The sequence below is a fragment of the Lissotriton vulgaris genome, chromosome 11, assembly GCF_964263255.1.
Source record: "Lissotriton vulgaris chromosome 11, aLisVul1.2, whole genome shotgun sequence".
Taxonomy (NCBI): domain Eukaryota; kingdom Metazoa; phylum Chordata; class Amphibia; order Caudata; family Salamandridae; genus Lissotriton; species Lissotriton vulgaris.
The window spans coordinates 868,567,019-868,580,326 of record NC_141699.1 but is presented as its reverse complement, the minus strand read 5'-3'; the positions used below and the strand labels follow the sequence as shown (position 1 = coordinate 868,580,326).

General features: G+C 52.2%; 1 protein-coding gene across 4 annotated transcripts in view; it reads right to left on the bottom strand.

Annotated features, from left to right (window-relative positions):
- The window catches only part of HDLBP (high density lipoprotein binding protein), a 955,902-nt gene that overhangs the window by 160,368 nt on the left and 782,226 nt on the right, over positions 1-13,308 (bottom strand). For all 4 annotated transcript variants that reach the window (XM_086944014.1, XM_086944016.1, XM_086944015.1 and 1 more), the window contains exon 24: positions 6,274-6,417. In XM_086944014.1, the coding sequence (XP_086800140.1) occupies positions 6,274-6,417 (144 nt within the window). The remainder of the gene's footprint in view (positions 1-6,273; positions 6,418-13,308) is intronic.

The window sequence follows — 13,308 nt, the reverse complement described above, 5'->3', positions numbered from 1 at the left end:
CGAATGGGAATGCAGTCCCACAGGGGACTCATTCTTGGCCAAGGAGTAACCTGCTTTGATGCACAGAACGACCCACCGGGAGATGGTCAGTTTGTGAACGGCCTGACCTTTTTTGGCGCCCAAGTAGCTAGCAAAGAACTGATCATCCACCCGGAACAGCTGTGTACGCTGCAGATCGAATGAGAGCGCACGTCTTGGGTCCAGACGGTGGAGCCTCTCCTCTTCCCTCGAAGGATGCGGAGGCGGAAAGAAGGTGGGCAAAGTGATGGTCTGCCCGATGAAGAAGGGCGTGACAACCTTTGGAAAGAATGAAGGACGGGTCCTTAAAACCACCTTGTCCGGATGAACAGAAAGGAAAGGAAGTTTGGGAGAAAGAGCCTGGAGCTCACTCACTGTTCTAGCAGAGTTCATAGCTACCAGGAAAGCCGTCTTGAGAGTAAGGAGACGTAAGGGATAGTTATGAAGGTGCTCAAAGGGAGCGCACATCAGAAAAGTCAAGACAAGATTTAAGTCCCACTGAGGCATTATGAAGGGCACGGGTGGAAACGTATGCGTAATGCCATTAAGGAAACGGTTAACAACCAGGGACTTAAAAAGAGAAGGCTGACCTGGAAGCCGCAGAAAGGCGGAGATGGGCGAAAGATAACCTTTGATAGTGCCCAGAGCAGAGCCCTGCTGGGCTAAAGATAGAAGGAACAAAAGGACCTCCGAAAGAGGGGCAGAAAGGAGATCCACAGCCTTTGTTCCACCTGCAGGCGTACACCGTTTTGGTGGAGGGACGCCTGGCTGCTAGAATGACATCCCAGACCTACGAGGAAGATCGAAAGGTGTCAACTGTCGCCGCTCAATCTCCACGCATGGAGGTGGAGACTGGACCGGTTCGGGTGGAGGACCGTCCCTTGCTGCTGCAACAGAAGATCCTCCCGAAGAGGCAGACGGATCGGGGGATCGATGTTCATACCGAGTAGCTCTTGATACCATACTCTCCGAGCCCAGTCCAGCGCCACAAGAATGACTCTGGGCCCGGTCGCACCTGATCTTCAGCACTATGGGAAGAAGTGGTATAGGCGGAAAGGCGTACAACAGACCGCAACTCCACTCGCGACGAAAAGCGTCTCCGAGCAAGTGCAGTCTTGGAAATTCCAACGAGCAGAACTAATGACATTACGCGTTCTCTTCGGTTGTGAATCGATCTAACCAAGGCTCTCACCACTGCTGAAAGAGACCTCGCGCCATGTACGAGTTCAGACGCCATTCGGGATCCATCATGCACCGGCAGCTGAGTTCATCCGCCCTGGCATTCAGGGAACCTGCCAGGTGTTGAACCAAGGCAATGCCTTGACGTTCCAGCCATTGCCAGAGGCGCAGAGCCTCTTGACAAAGGGTCCAGGACCCCACCCCGCCCTGCTTGTTGCAATACCACATGGCGGTGGTGTTGTCTGTGAACACCTGCACTACACTTTCCCGGACAGAGGGAGGGAATGCCTTCAGTGCAAGTCGGATTGCCCGCAGCTCCAGAAGGTTGATATGGCGCCGGGACTCCGCTGGAGACCAGAGGCCTCTGATCTCCGCCTCTCCCATGTGGCCTCCCCATCCCAGGAGGGAGGTATCCGTAACCGCTGTGTGCTGTGGTTGGGGAAGAGGGAGGGATCTGCCACTGACCTAATCGAGACTCGTGAGCCACCACTGCAACTGCATTGCAGTGCCCTCCGAGATCTGAACAGTCGGACCGATTGCCCTGATGCTGCGCCCCACTAGAACTTCAGGTCTCACTGCAGAGCCTGCATATGCAATCTGGCATGTGTCACCAGCAGGATGCCGGAGGCCGTCAGGCCCAGAAGCCGGAGGGTCATCCTAACTGAAACCCGGGATAGAGGCTGAAAGATTGGAATCATAACTTGAATATCCCAGACTCGCTGCTCGGGTGGATTAAACTGAAACAGCGTCGAATCCAGAACCGCTCCGATGAAGGGGAGCTTCTGAGAGGGACTCATTTGAGACTTTGGCACATTGACAGAGAACCCCAACAAATGCAGGAGGTCGGTCGTAGTCTGGAGGAGGTGGACGACTGCCTGGGGCGAGCCCGCCTTCAAAAGCCAGTTGTCGATGTAGGGGAAGACTGACACCCCTGACCTGCGCAGATGAGCTGCGACCACCGCCATCACCTTCGTAAACACCTGAGGTGCACTGGTAAGGCCAAAGGGGAGCACGGCAAACTGAAAATGCTCCTTGCCTACCGTGAACCACAGGTAGCGCCAGTGGGACGGGGATGTGAAAATAAGCATCCTGCAAGTCCAATGCTACCATCCAGTCTCCAGGGTCCAGGGCAGTAAGAGCCAGCATCTTGAACTTCTCCTTCCGGAGAAAGCGTTTGGCGTCCCGGAGGTCCAAGAGGGGGCGCAGACCCCCCCTTGTCCTTCTTGGGGACCAGGGAGCAGTGGGAATAACACCCACTCCCTACTTCCTGACCAGGAACGCACTCGATGGCCCCCTTGGCCAGAAGGGCCGTGACTTTTTGACGGATAAGAGCCAAATGATCCAACATGTGGTGGTACTGAGATGGCATGGCTGGAAGGGGGGACAGAAAGGGGAATGAGTAACCATGGCAGATTATCTGCAGCACCCACTTGTCTGATGTAATGTCGTGCCAGTGGTGGAGGTCATGGCAGAGCCTGCCACCCACCGGTGTGGGGTGCTCCCTGAAGCTCTGATTAGGAAGGCTTAGAGACGGAAGCAGCGGGGGTGGAGGTGGACTGACCCGCACGCTGTTCCCCAGACCCGCCCCTCGGAATCCATGGCCGTGCTGAGGCTGGTTTTGCGCAGGTTTGTTGGAGGAGTGTGCCTGGGCACCCCTGGCCACGAAAGGAATGAAACTCAGGAGTAGCAGGGTTCTTCGTAGAAAGACCCAAGGAATTGGCCGTGGGTCGAGAGTCTTTAAAGTGCTCCAGGGCATGGTCGGCCTTGTCGCCATAGAGGGGGAAGTAGTGTGGCTCACTGGTTAGAGGCGGCAGACCCGAGAGCAGAGGACGGCCCGGGACCAGGGTTCGATTCCCAGCGCGGCAGGTTTCTGGACCAGGGTCAGCGGACTCGATAATTCTCTCGCCTCGGTGCCCACTCTGATCAGCGATCACACTCGGCAACTCTGGGCATTAGCTTGCCTCATCTTCACTAACGGCCCCACCAGACCGCCGGGGATGCCTGGTCTCACCCTGGAGATACCCATTAAGGGACCATCTCTCAGGGAAGCCAGGAAGGGTTTCGCAGCGGTCGAAGCGCCTTGGGACCCTACGGGTAAGTAGTGCCCTATATAAATGCCAATACATACATTTACACATCAAAGGGCATGTCCATGAGCGAGCTCTGGACATCAGGAGAGAACCCAGTCGAACACAACCAAGCGTGGCACCGCAATGCCACAGTTGTGGAAATAGCCGTGACCAATGAATCAGCATTGTCCAAACCGCACCTGGTTTCAAATGTTGCTGCATCCTTACCTTCTGTGCTTGGGAAAGGACAGCCTGGACCTCCTCAGAACACTGAGGCAAGACCTGAGCTACTGAATCCAACACTGCGTGGAAGTAACGGCCCAACAAGCAGGCACTGTTAACAGACTGCAGCCATAAGCTTGCAGAGGAGAACAACCTCTTGCCAAATTGTTCCAGCCTTTTCGAGTCCATATCCGGCAGAGACGTGGGAAAGGCACTCTGCGATGTCGAGGCATGAATGACCAGGCTCTCAGGCGTAGGGTGAGTGGTCAGGAAGGCGGTATCACCAGGCGCCGGGCGATGACACCTGGCGACATTTTTATCCACCGGCGCCCCTGTGGCTGGCCGCAACCAAGTGCCCAAGAGGACTTCGGTAAGGGCCTCATTGAAAGGGAGCAGCGGCTCAGACGATGCAGACACCGTCTGGCGAACCTCTGTATGGAGGTTGGTCTTGAGGGCCACTGTAGGGAGGTCGAGATGGAGAGCCTTGGCAGCCCGAGAACCACGATGTAGGAAGCACCCTCCGCCATAGTAGGCGGAGAGGCAAACCCCGGGTCAGAAGAAACATCAAGTTCACCTGCGTCCTCCAGGTCGTCCACTCAATCTTGCGGAGTCACCCCCTTGCCCGCGGAGTCACATTGCCGGGCAAGGGGGTCCTCGGACCCGTCCCAATCGTCGTCTGCCTCTGGAGTAGAGGGGGCCGGTCGAGGCGGCAGAGGCGGAGAAGGGACGAACGGCGTTGGAGACTGCGCCGAAAACTACGCCGGCCAGGGCCGGACCCGCATCTCAATTTGGATCCCAGGCTGGAACAAAGTGGTCTGGGAAACTGGGCAGGGGTCGGATAGGCGGCACCCAGTGCGATGCCGGTGCCGGAAGCGTTGCACCTCATAGCACCGGGGCGGTTGCCAGTGGCGCAGGATCCTGTGGCGCCGGGGCCGGTGGCAGAGCCGCCAGGTCAACAGGATCTAGACACGGGACCGTGGGGCCCAAAGGCGCGCCGGCAGGAGCCCGGGGCCTAAAAAGGCAGTCCATAGCAGTAATAAACTCTTGCATCTGTTCAGGAGTCGCCGACGGACCCGGGTATGGTGGGTAGGCCTTGGCACTCCCCGGTTCCAGAGGAACCGCAGGGGCGGAGCACCTGTCCACCTCTAGAGAGTGACAGGGGGACGTCAAAACGAACATGCTTCATTGACTTCTTTTTATGGCGTCGCTTACCGGAATCCGAAGGCGAAGACTTGGGGCCCGAGGAGCGATGGCTAAGGTCCTGCGAGTGGCCTCAGGAATGGCCCCGAGACCTGGAGCGGCGGTGAGAGGAATGCCGGACCTCCAGCAACTTCCAGCGCCGCTCCCTCAAGCCCTTCGGGCCATGGCTCAGCAGTCCCGGGAATCATGATTGGTCTCCAGGCAGTAGAGGCACACATCTTGGGGGTCCGCAACCGACATGTCACGGAGGCACGACCCACAAGAATTAAAGCCGGGCATCCCTACGTGCACCAGGAGAAAAAAGGGAGACAAAAGTCACAAAAAAGAGTAGTCAAAAGTGACTGAGGTACGTGCTCAATCCGGATCTGCGCTTTCTGGCGTGGATAAAGAAAGAACTGACGTCAGCGCACACTGTTGGCGCGTAAGTACCCTCCGTAACGTCATCTCAGCGTTGACTAGGCCAGTGACGGACGCGCAGCCGCAGGATGCCACCCACTGACGAGCAGGGGTACTGCTAAGCAAAACTTTCTAGATACAGTCTGACGTATGGGGATAATCTAGGGTAAGGAATCTATCACAAACGTGTCTCTTTCAGATGAGCAGCCAAGAAGAAAGAACCAAAAGGCCGAGTCTCAGGGCCAGCATGGGTCAGAAATCCCAAAGCAAAAACAAATAGTCAAGAAGGGCCTTCCAGCAGAAGAATGGAGCGAACCCTCGAAGGGGAGCAGCAGCTCCCTGCCACCAGAAACCTGATGGAGAACCTCCAGAAGATGACCCACGGGGAAATGGGCAGCTGGATCACCCATGCGCAAAATTCCCACCACCGTGGAAACTGCGCGAGCGAAGGCCGCACCCGCCTCCATAGGGCCCGCGGAGGGGAGAGCAGCTCCTCAGTATGCGACAGCTGCAGCTAAGGCGACTGCCCCCAAAGCCAACCGGAGGAAGGAAGGGCAAGGTCCGGAAAGGAGGAAATGGGACCGAGCATCGGGAGACCTGCAGCGCCTCCGGTTAAGACCGCAATGCCGCCAACGTGGACATGCGAGCTGAGAGAAGTTTCATCCTACGCTCCCACCGGGACTTTGGTTTCATCCGCTGGCACGCCTTTCAATCAGTAGAGTTTGTGGTGCTCCCCCAAACACCACATGCAGATGGAGTGAGTGTCCGTCGCCGATATTTGGCACGCACAAGACGAGCACGTCTTAAAGTCCGAAGGCATTTGCACACTCTTCGAACACAAAGCAAGAAGCGAAAGGGAAAGGCCTAAACCGGCCCGGAGCACGATCCGGATCCGCGGAAAAGGAAAAAACTGACGTAGGCGCGCCAGGGTGGGACTTCTGTGACCTCCCTGACGTCACGTACTCAGATGTCATGGCGGCGTCGCTTGATGCCGTCCCCCCGGCACCCAGTAATGCAGGGCAAATATTTTTCTGGATCCAGTCTCAGGCCTAGGGATAATTCTACGTTAAGGAATCTGCGGCTAGTAGTCTTTCAGATGTGTATCTACAGCATTCATTCCTCAAACGTTCGTTTGTGTGTACGATTTACTCACCCCAAGAATCAATCTATCCCCTTCTTGAGTCCTCACCTGGTTCTCATCGTTTTTATCAGGAAACTGGATGTTGACTTCATGATCTGTGCGGATCTGGGTGATTACAGCTCCCTTACGTCCAATGATCTTCGGATGATACTTTGGATCCACAGAGATGACAAGTTTGAAACTCCTCAATGCCTGAAACATTTTGTTGGGTGAGAAAATACAAGTCACTAATTAGTAAATTTAACAGTCTTGCCCTGGGACTCTATCTTACCAATTATTAAGACCAGAAAATCCTAGCCTATTTTTTCCCTTCTTTACATATACACCTCCACCCTTGCTTTCGGTGAAAATAACTGTAGAAACGTGCCCCTTTTTGACATGGTCACCCCCCACTTTTTAACTGGTATCGGATGCAATTCTGACAAGAATGCACTGGGGTCCTGCAATCCAGGTCCCCAGTGCCAGGTCTCTTTCCTTAAAATGTACAATTGCTCCTCATTTGGCAATATATTTAGCAACTCCTCTCAGTCCCTCGTAAATGGTACCACTGGTACCTAGAGCAGAGTAGCTAGAATGTCTCTAAAGGATGCAGCATGTATCTTGTGTCACCCTTTTGAGCACCCCAAGAGGTCCCTCAGCACCAACAGGCAAACTGCCATAGCAGGCTGTGTGCCATGGTGCAGAGAAAGTGAAAACACGACATGGCACACGGTTCTGTGTGTGCTATGCCTGCAGACACTGCATGCAGTACAGGTAAGCCAGCCTACAACAGGTTTTACAGTCTTAAGGCAAGGTGCACTATACCACATCTGTGGGCACATCTGCATGATTAAATATAACATTGCGATAACTAACTTAATTCTTAGATATCACAAGTAAACAGGGAAGCCATTTTAAGTACATGTGCTGGACACTGGTAAAAAGGAGCTCCCCAGCTACACGACTGCTTCACTGAAACTTTTGGTGTTTGATATCAAACACTTTGCATTAATAGACAAGTTACTTATCTTCGGTAACGACGTACTTGGTAGCCGCAGATTAATTACCTTTGAACTTCCAGGCATCAAGCTGGATCCAGAAGATTGTTCATAGCATTACTCTTGCGCACAGTTAGGGGGCTTTGGTCAACTCCGTGTGACTTTGTCCGCATCGTCGGCACGACGTCCGCATAATCAATACAACCACCACTCTGACCTCAGTACTTTCCCTGACTTTCCACTCCAGAAGCGCAGAGCCATGATGATGTGACTGACCATGGTGTGATAACAAGAACAGCTGGGCTCTGAAGGGTAGCATCTGACACTAAAAATAATTTCACAGTGCAGGGAAGATGGGTGGATCGGTAAGGTATCTACAGCTAGATCAGGTCTCTACCAGATAAGGCATTACTGAAGATAAGTTACTTGTCCATCTGATAGAGACATCTAGCTGCTGAGTCCTTACCTTTGAAAAGATATCCAAACGAAACCTTCCATGGAAGAGGGACTGCGGAAAAGTTCTAGACCAGAAAATCCTGCAGAACAAAGTGGCCAAACCGGCCCTCCCTGTGAACCTGGGAATCCAGGTAATAGTGTCTGGCAAATGTGAGACGCCTAGGTGGCAGATATCAGCAATCGGAACCTCACGCTTTAGGGCTGCCTTTACCCTGGTGGAATGGGCCCCAAGGCCTAGAGTAGGCTGCTTCTTTGCCAAGGCAGAACACTTTTTTTATACAGAGGATGACCGAACGAGAGATGGTCCTCTTTTGAGCAGCCCACCCATTCTTTGCTCCCACGTATCCTATAAAGAGCTGGTCATCCATCCAGGAACCCTTCAGTATGATCAAGGTAGAATAATAATGCTCTTTTTGGGCCCAGACAGTGGAGACGCTCCTCTTCCTTAGAAGGATGAGGAGGTGCATAGAAAGTCGGCAAAGTAATTAAGTAGGCAAAGTAACTGACTGCCCCAGATGAAAAGGAGTTACAACCTTGGGCAGAAAGGACCACCTGGTTCTCAGTGCCACTTTTGCCCCAAAAACTGTCAGGTAAGGAGGCTGTTATGACAGTGCCTGAAGTTCGCTCACCCTCATAGCAGTGATAATTGCCACCAGGAATGCAGTTTTGATGGTGAGCAACCGTAGAGGGCAGTTGTGAATCAGCTTAAACGGTGTGCACATTAAGGTGGGGGCCAAATTAAGGTCCCATTGTGGCATGATAAAATGGGAAGGGGGAAACAATTAGGTTAACCCCTTCAGAAACCTCTGAAACAGAAGGGCTTAATTAGTGAAGGCTGATCTGGAAGCCGAAGAAAAGCAGAGAGGGTTGAAAGGTAGCCCTTTAAAGTGCCCAAAGCATAGCCCTGCAGGGCCAAAGAAAAGATAAACTGGAGGTTATCCAGCAGTGAGGCAGACAAGGGGTCAATAGACCTTTCGGTACAATATTTGTTCCATCAGCAGGTGTAGACCAATTTCGTAGAGGGACGCCTGGCTGAATATCCGCACAGACTTCGGGAGGAAGGTCAAAAGCTGTCAACTGTCACCGCTCAGTCTCCATGCATGGAGGCAGAGTGGACGTTCGGGTGGAGAACCCTCCCTTTCTGCTGCAACAGAAGATCCTCTTGAAGGGGCAACCTAATCGGAGGATCGATGCTCATGTCTAGAAGTTAGGGATTCCAAACTCTACTTGCCCAGTCCGGAGCCATCAGAATGGCTTGTGTCCGGTTGCTCCAGATCTTCTGGCAGGAGTGGTATGAGCTTAAATGAATATAGGAGGCCTGAGCTCCACTCGCAATGAAAAGCGTAGCTGAGCGATAGCCGCCTTGGAAACTCCAATGCGTATAACTGCTGACATTGCTTGTTCTCTTTGGAGGAGAATGGATCTAACCAAAGCTCTCCCCAACACAGAAAGACCATGAACCACCTCTGGATGGAGACGCCACTCGTGATCCGCAAGGCAACTTCGCTGAGCTTGTCAGTCCTGGGGTTAAGAAAACCTGCCAAGTGTTGAACCACCAGGGAAATGCCCTGCTGTTCCAGCTATGTCTAGAGACACAGAGCCTCTTGACGCAGGGTCCACAACCCCACTCCGCCTTGCTTGCTGCAATACCACATGGCGGTCATGTTGTCTGTGAAATCTTGAACTAGCCTACCCTTGAAGGACAGCAAGAAGGCTTTTAATAATAATAATAACACCATTTATATAGCGCCTGGTTACACTAGGAACAGTGTGTCCCCGCGCTTTAAAACTAATTACTAGCACAACACCTCAAAGAGAAAAAGAAAAAGGAGGCCACAGAGGAAAAAGGACAGGAGGATCTCATGATTTGGGAAAGAGGTAAGTTTTCAGTTTACGCCTAAAGCTTTCCTCAGATGGCTCCATCCGAAGCTCAATGGGGAGGTCATTCCACTGTTTTCTGGCTAAATATATGAATGACCGTCCACCCATCCGTGCGCTCTGAATTCTGGGGATCTGGAAAAGCATACGGCCCTGAGATCGTAGGAGACGATTAGGGTGGTACTTAGTCAGTAACTTTTGAAGATAGACAGGACCTCTCTCGTAAGCAATGCGGTGGGTCATACACATGCTCTTAAAGATAATACGCTCCCGTATAGGAAGCCAATGGAGTTGTGCTAGAGCTTGTTTCCCTGAGGATCTTCTAGAAAGGTTGAGTGCAAGTCTTGCTGCCGAATTTTGGACACATTGCAGCCTATGCAATCCTTTCCTACTCAGGCCTAAGAACAGGGCGTTGCTATAATCGAGATGGGGCGTCACCAGTGTATGGATTAACATTTTCCTGCTGTTCGCAGGAAGTGAGTCCAGGGTCTTGCGTAAGGTCTTCAAAATCCCATAGCATTTCCCTGCTATCCCTCTAGTGTGGTGATCGAAGGATAGAGTCTCATCCAGTTTGACCCCTAAATTTTTAACCTGTTCCAGTGGTTTAGGGACAATGCCGAGTTCATTAGGCCAGCATGCCGATGACCAAATGGATGCAGATTTCCCCAACACCAAAAGCTCAGTTTTATTAGCATTAAGGCGTAGGCAATTAGCATCCATCCATCCATCCTGCTAACCCGCTCAGACATGAAGAAAAATTGGCTGAGGCCTCTTCCGGGGGCTGAGACAGTGTCACCACCAGCTGGGTGTCATCAGCATATGACACTATCTCCACCCCGTATGCTGCAACCAGCTTGGCCAGGGGTGCCATATAAAGATTAAACAAAGTTGGGCTCAAAATTGAGCCCAGCGGCACCCCAGGTCTGAGCGAGCGCACCTCGGACTTAAAAGGAGGACAGTATACTTGGAATTGCCTGTTCGCCAAAAATGAACACATCCACTCGAGAACCAGACCCTCGATACCAGCCTCACTGAGACGATAGAGCAGTAGGGGGTGGGAGATGGTGTCAAACGCGCTCAGGTCTAGTAAAAGGAGCGCGGCTGTCTTCCCCTCATCAACTCTACTCCTTAAAAGCTCAGTGGAGAAGAGGAATGCCGATTCAGTCGAGTGGTGCACTCTGAATCCTGACTGCGAAGGATGCAGATGCAATCCATTCTCCAAATATTCAGAGAGCTGCTTGTTCACTATCTTTTCCACCACCTTAGCACAGAAAGGCAGCAGCGATATAGGTCGGTAATTATCCAACTGCATAGCACTCAAATGTTTTTTTTGTTTTTGTAAGGGAATGACCTGCGCTATTTTCGAGTCTTGAGGTATATGACTGGTTAGAAAAGACTGTTTCGCCATGTGCCAGAAGCTCGAATTGATTCCTGAGGACGTTAGGACGAGCCACGTCCTTCGGGGAGCCAGATTTAATGCTACGTATAATATTCAGCAGCTCACTGGTGTTGGGGACCACAAACTGATTAAGGCACCCACTGTTCATCCTCTCACTACTAGTGGAGGTAATCCTAGGGGGGTTCTACCAGCCAGTACCTCTGGAAAAGTTTTGTATATGTTGTCCACTTTCTGCACACAAAAAAAAAATCAGCAATAGCTTCACACATATCCGTGGAATACAGATCAGGAGCTATAGTTCTCTTCAATGAGGTAAGTTCTTTGTAAATGACAGTTATTTGGTGGAGTTATCAGCCAGTTCTATTCTGTTCTTTAAGAAATTGCGCTTAGTAGATCTAATCAGTTTATGGTAACTCTTTATACTCTTCTTATAGATGAGTCTAGCCACCTCCTCATTTATTACGCTTAATGCGTTCCAGTTTTTTGCATTCAGTTTTACATGTTTTTAAATCAGTGTTAAACCACTGAGCTGTTTTTGAACACCTCGCTGGGGCCTTAGTGGTCCACGGGGAAGTTTCATCTAGGGCCCTGTGAGAAGGTGGCCTGATATGCAGTGCTCACTATTCTAGTGAACACTATGTATCAGTCCAGCAACCCTTATTGATGATTGGTTGTAAGTCAACCTTATAGACCAGCTATCCTAGTAGCGTGGATACGAGCAGTCTAAGGCTAAAGACTCGAGAGGGCGTGTTAAGCCAGCTGTTTACCACACATATACCCCTTGAATACCAAGTGAAAGGACACCACACAAGTGTTATGAAAATAAACAGTTATTTATTTAAAGATCACAACAGCCCTGTACTCTTTATGAGGACAGGGTACTAAGCACAAACCAAAACTCTTACAAAAATACTTAAGTTAGCACAGTATATACAAATGCCCGAGGGGCACGGAAAACCATATACTCTGAAAGTGGAATGCGAAATTCCTAGCAGGTAAGTACAGTACTAATAGCTTTTGGAATCGCTAGGACTTGACTAGGGAATCGTTAGATTACTTCTAGGAGGCCTAGGGGACTCGGGTGCAGTGTGTGCACTCTCACGCGAGATGCGGGACAAAAGTCTATGGTAGCTAGGAAATAGAAAGTTAGTGTTCTCGGGCGAACCCGACCTGGTAGGGAGAAAACGAAAGTAGATTCTGACCCTTGGATAGTGAGGCTATGCTGGGGCACCGAAATGCCGAAGTTACCTAGCCCAGGGGCTGCAGCTGCATAGGTCTGAAAAGACGTCGGGAATCCTCGTAGACGGACCAGGAGCCGGAAGAAAAGATGCTGGCCGGTGACCAGTGAAGAAAGTTCAGTTGGATCCAAGCCTGGATCTCGAAGATAGATGACACCTGAAAGCAGAGGGGACCAAGTTCGAGACTACTAGCCAGTAGTCAGTGGGCACCAGGAGGGCACCGGATGGTAGCCACCTCGACAAGGTGAGTGGGTGACGCTGTAGCTCGAAGATCTCGCGGACCAGGAGGCGTTGTCGGCGACCAGGATGGAGGATCGAGCTGTCCCACGAAGTTAGAAGCTGTCGGCGTCGCTGGACCCAGGATTGGGCAACAAAGCCTTGGCAAATTCAAGCCCACGCGGTGGACCTAAAATGGCGTCTGGAGTGGACCAGGAGGGTCCGGGGTGCCTCTCTTGAACAAGGAAGCAAGGGCCAGCCTGGAGCAACCAGACCAGCAGAAGAGATGTCGTCGGGCGTCGTTCAGAGGGCCACCAGCCAGCCGGCTAGTAGCCAAACAACGCGGTGCACAGCAAACAGCAGAAGGGCCCCACGCCGATCGTGGAGATGCAGGGGAGCTGACCTTGGGTGCTGGAGCTGCGCAGGGTCGGGGCTTCTCGGACCCCAAAGCACTCACCAGTGGAGGACACGGTGGGCTTGCAGTAAAGATGTCGTGCAGTCTTGGCGATCGTCGGTCCCTTGAGGTCTCGTCGCACTCACGGTTCTCAGCTTGGCTGTAGAGGTGAGTAGAGGTCAGAGGTGCCAGGGAAGCCGGGTCTCGTCGAGCTGGGTCGTCGGATTCGTGATGAAGGACTTGCAGCAGACCGCAGTGTTCTTTAGGATGGTGCCCGCTTGATGCAGGGTGACTACTCCTTAGCCACAAGGGAGAATCTTGAAGAAGAAATCGTGAAGTCCTTTCGAAGAAAGTGGTATCTTGATTCCAAAGATGATCTAATTTTAACAGGGGGCCCGCTCCCATCTTTATACTAAAAAAGGGGGCTGACCCGGTGACTAGGTCCTGCCTATGGGTGGGACTAGGTGGGGGGTGGTTATACCCCTCAGCCATGCCGGACTTCCCCAGGCCAGGGGCTGGTGTGCC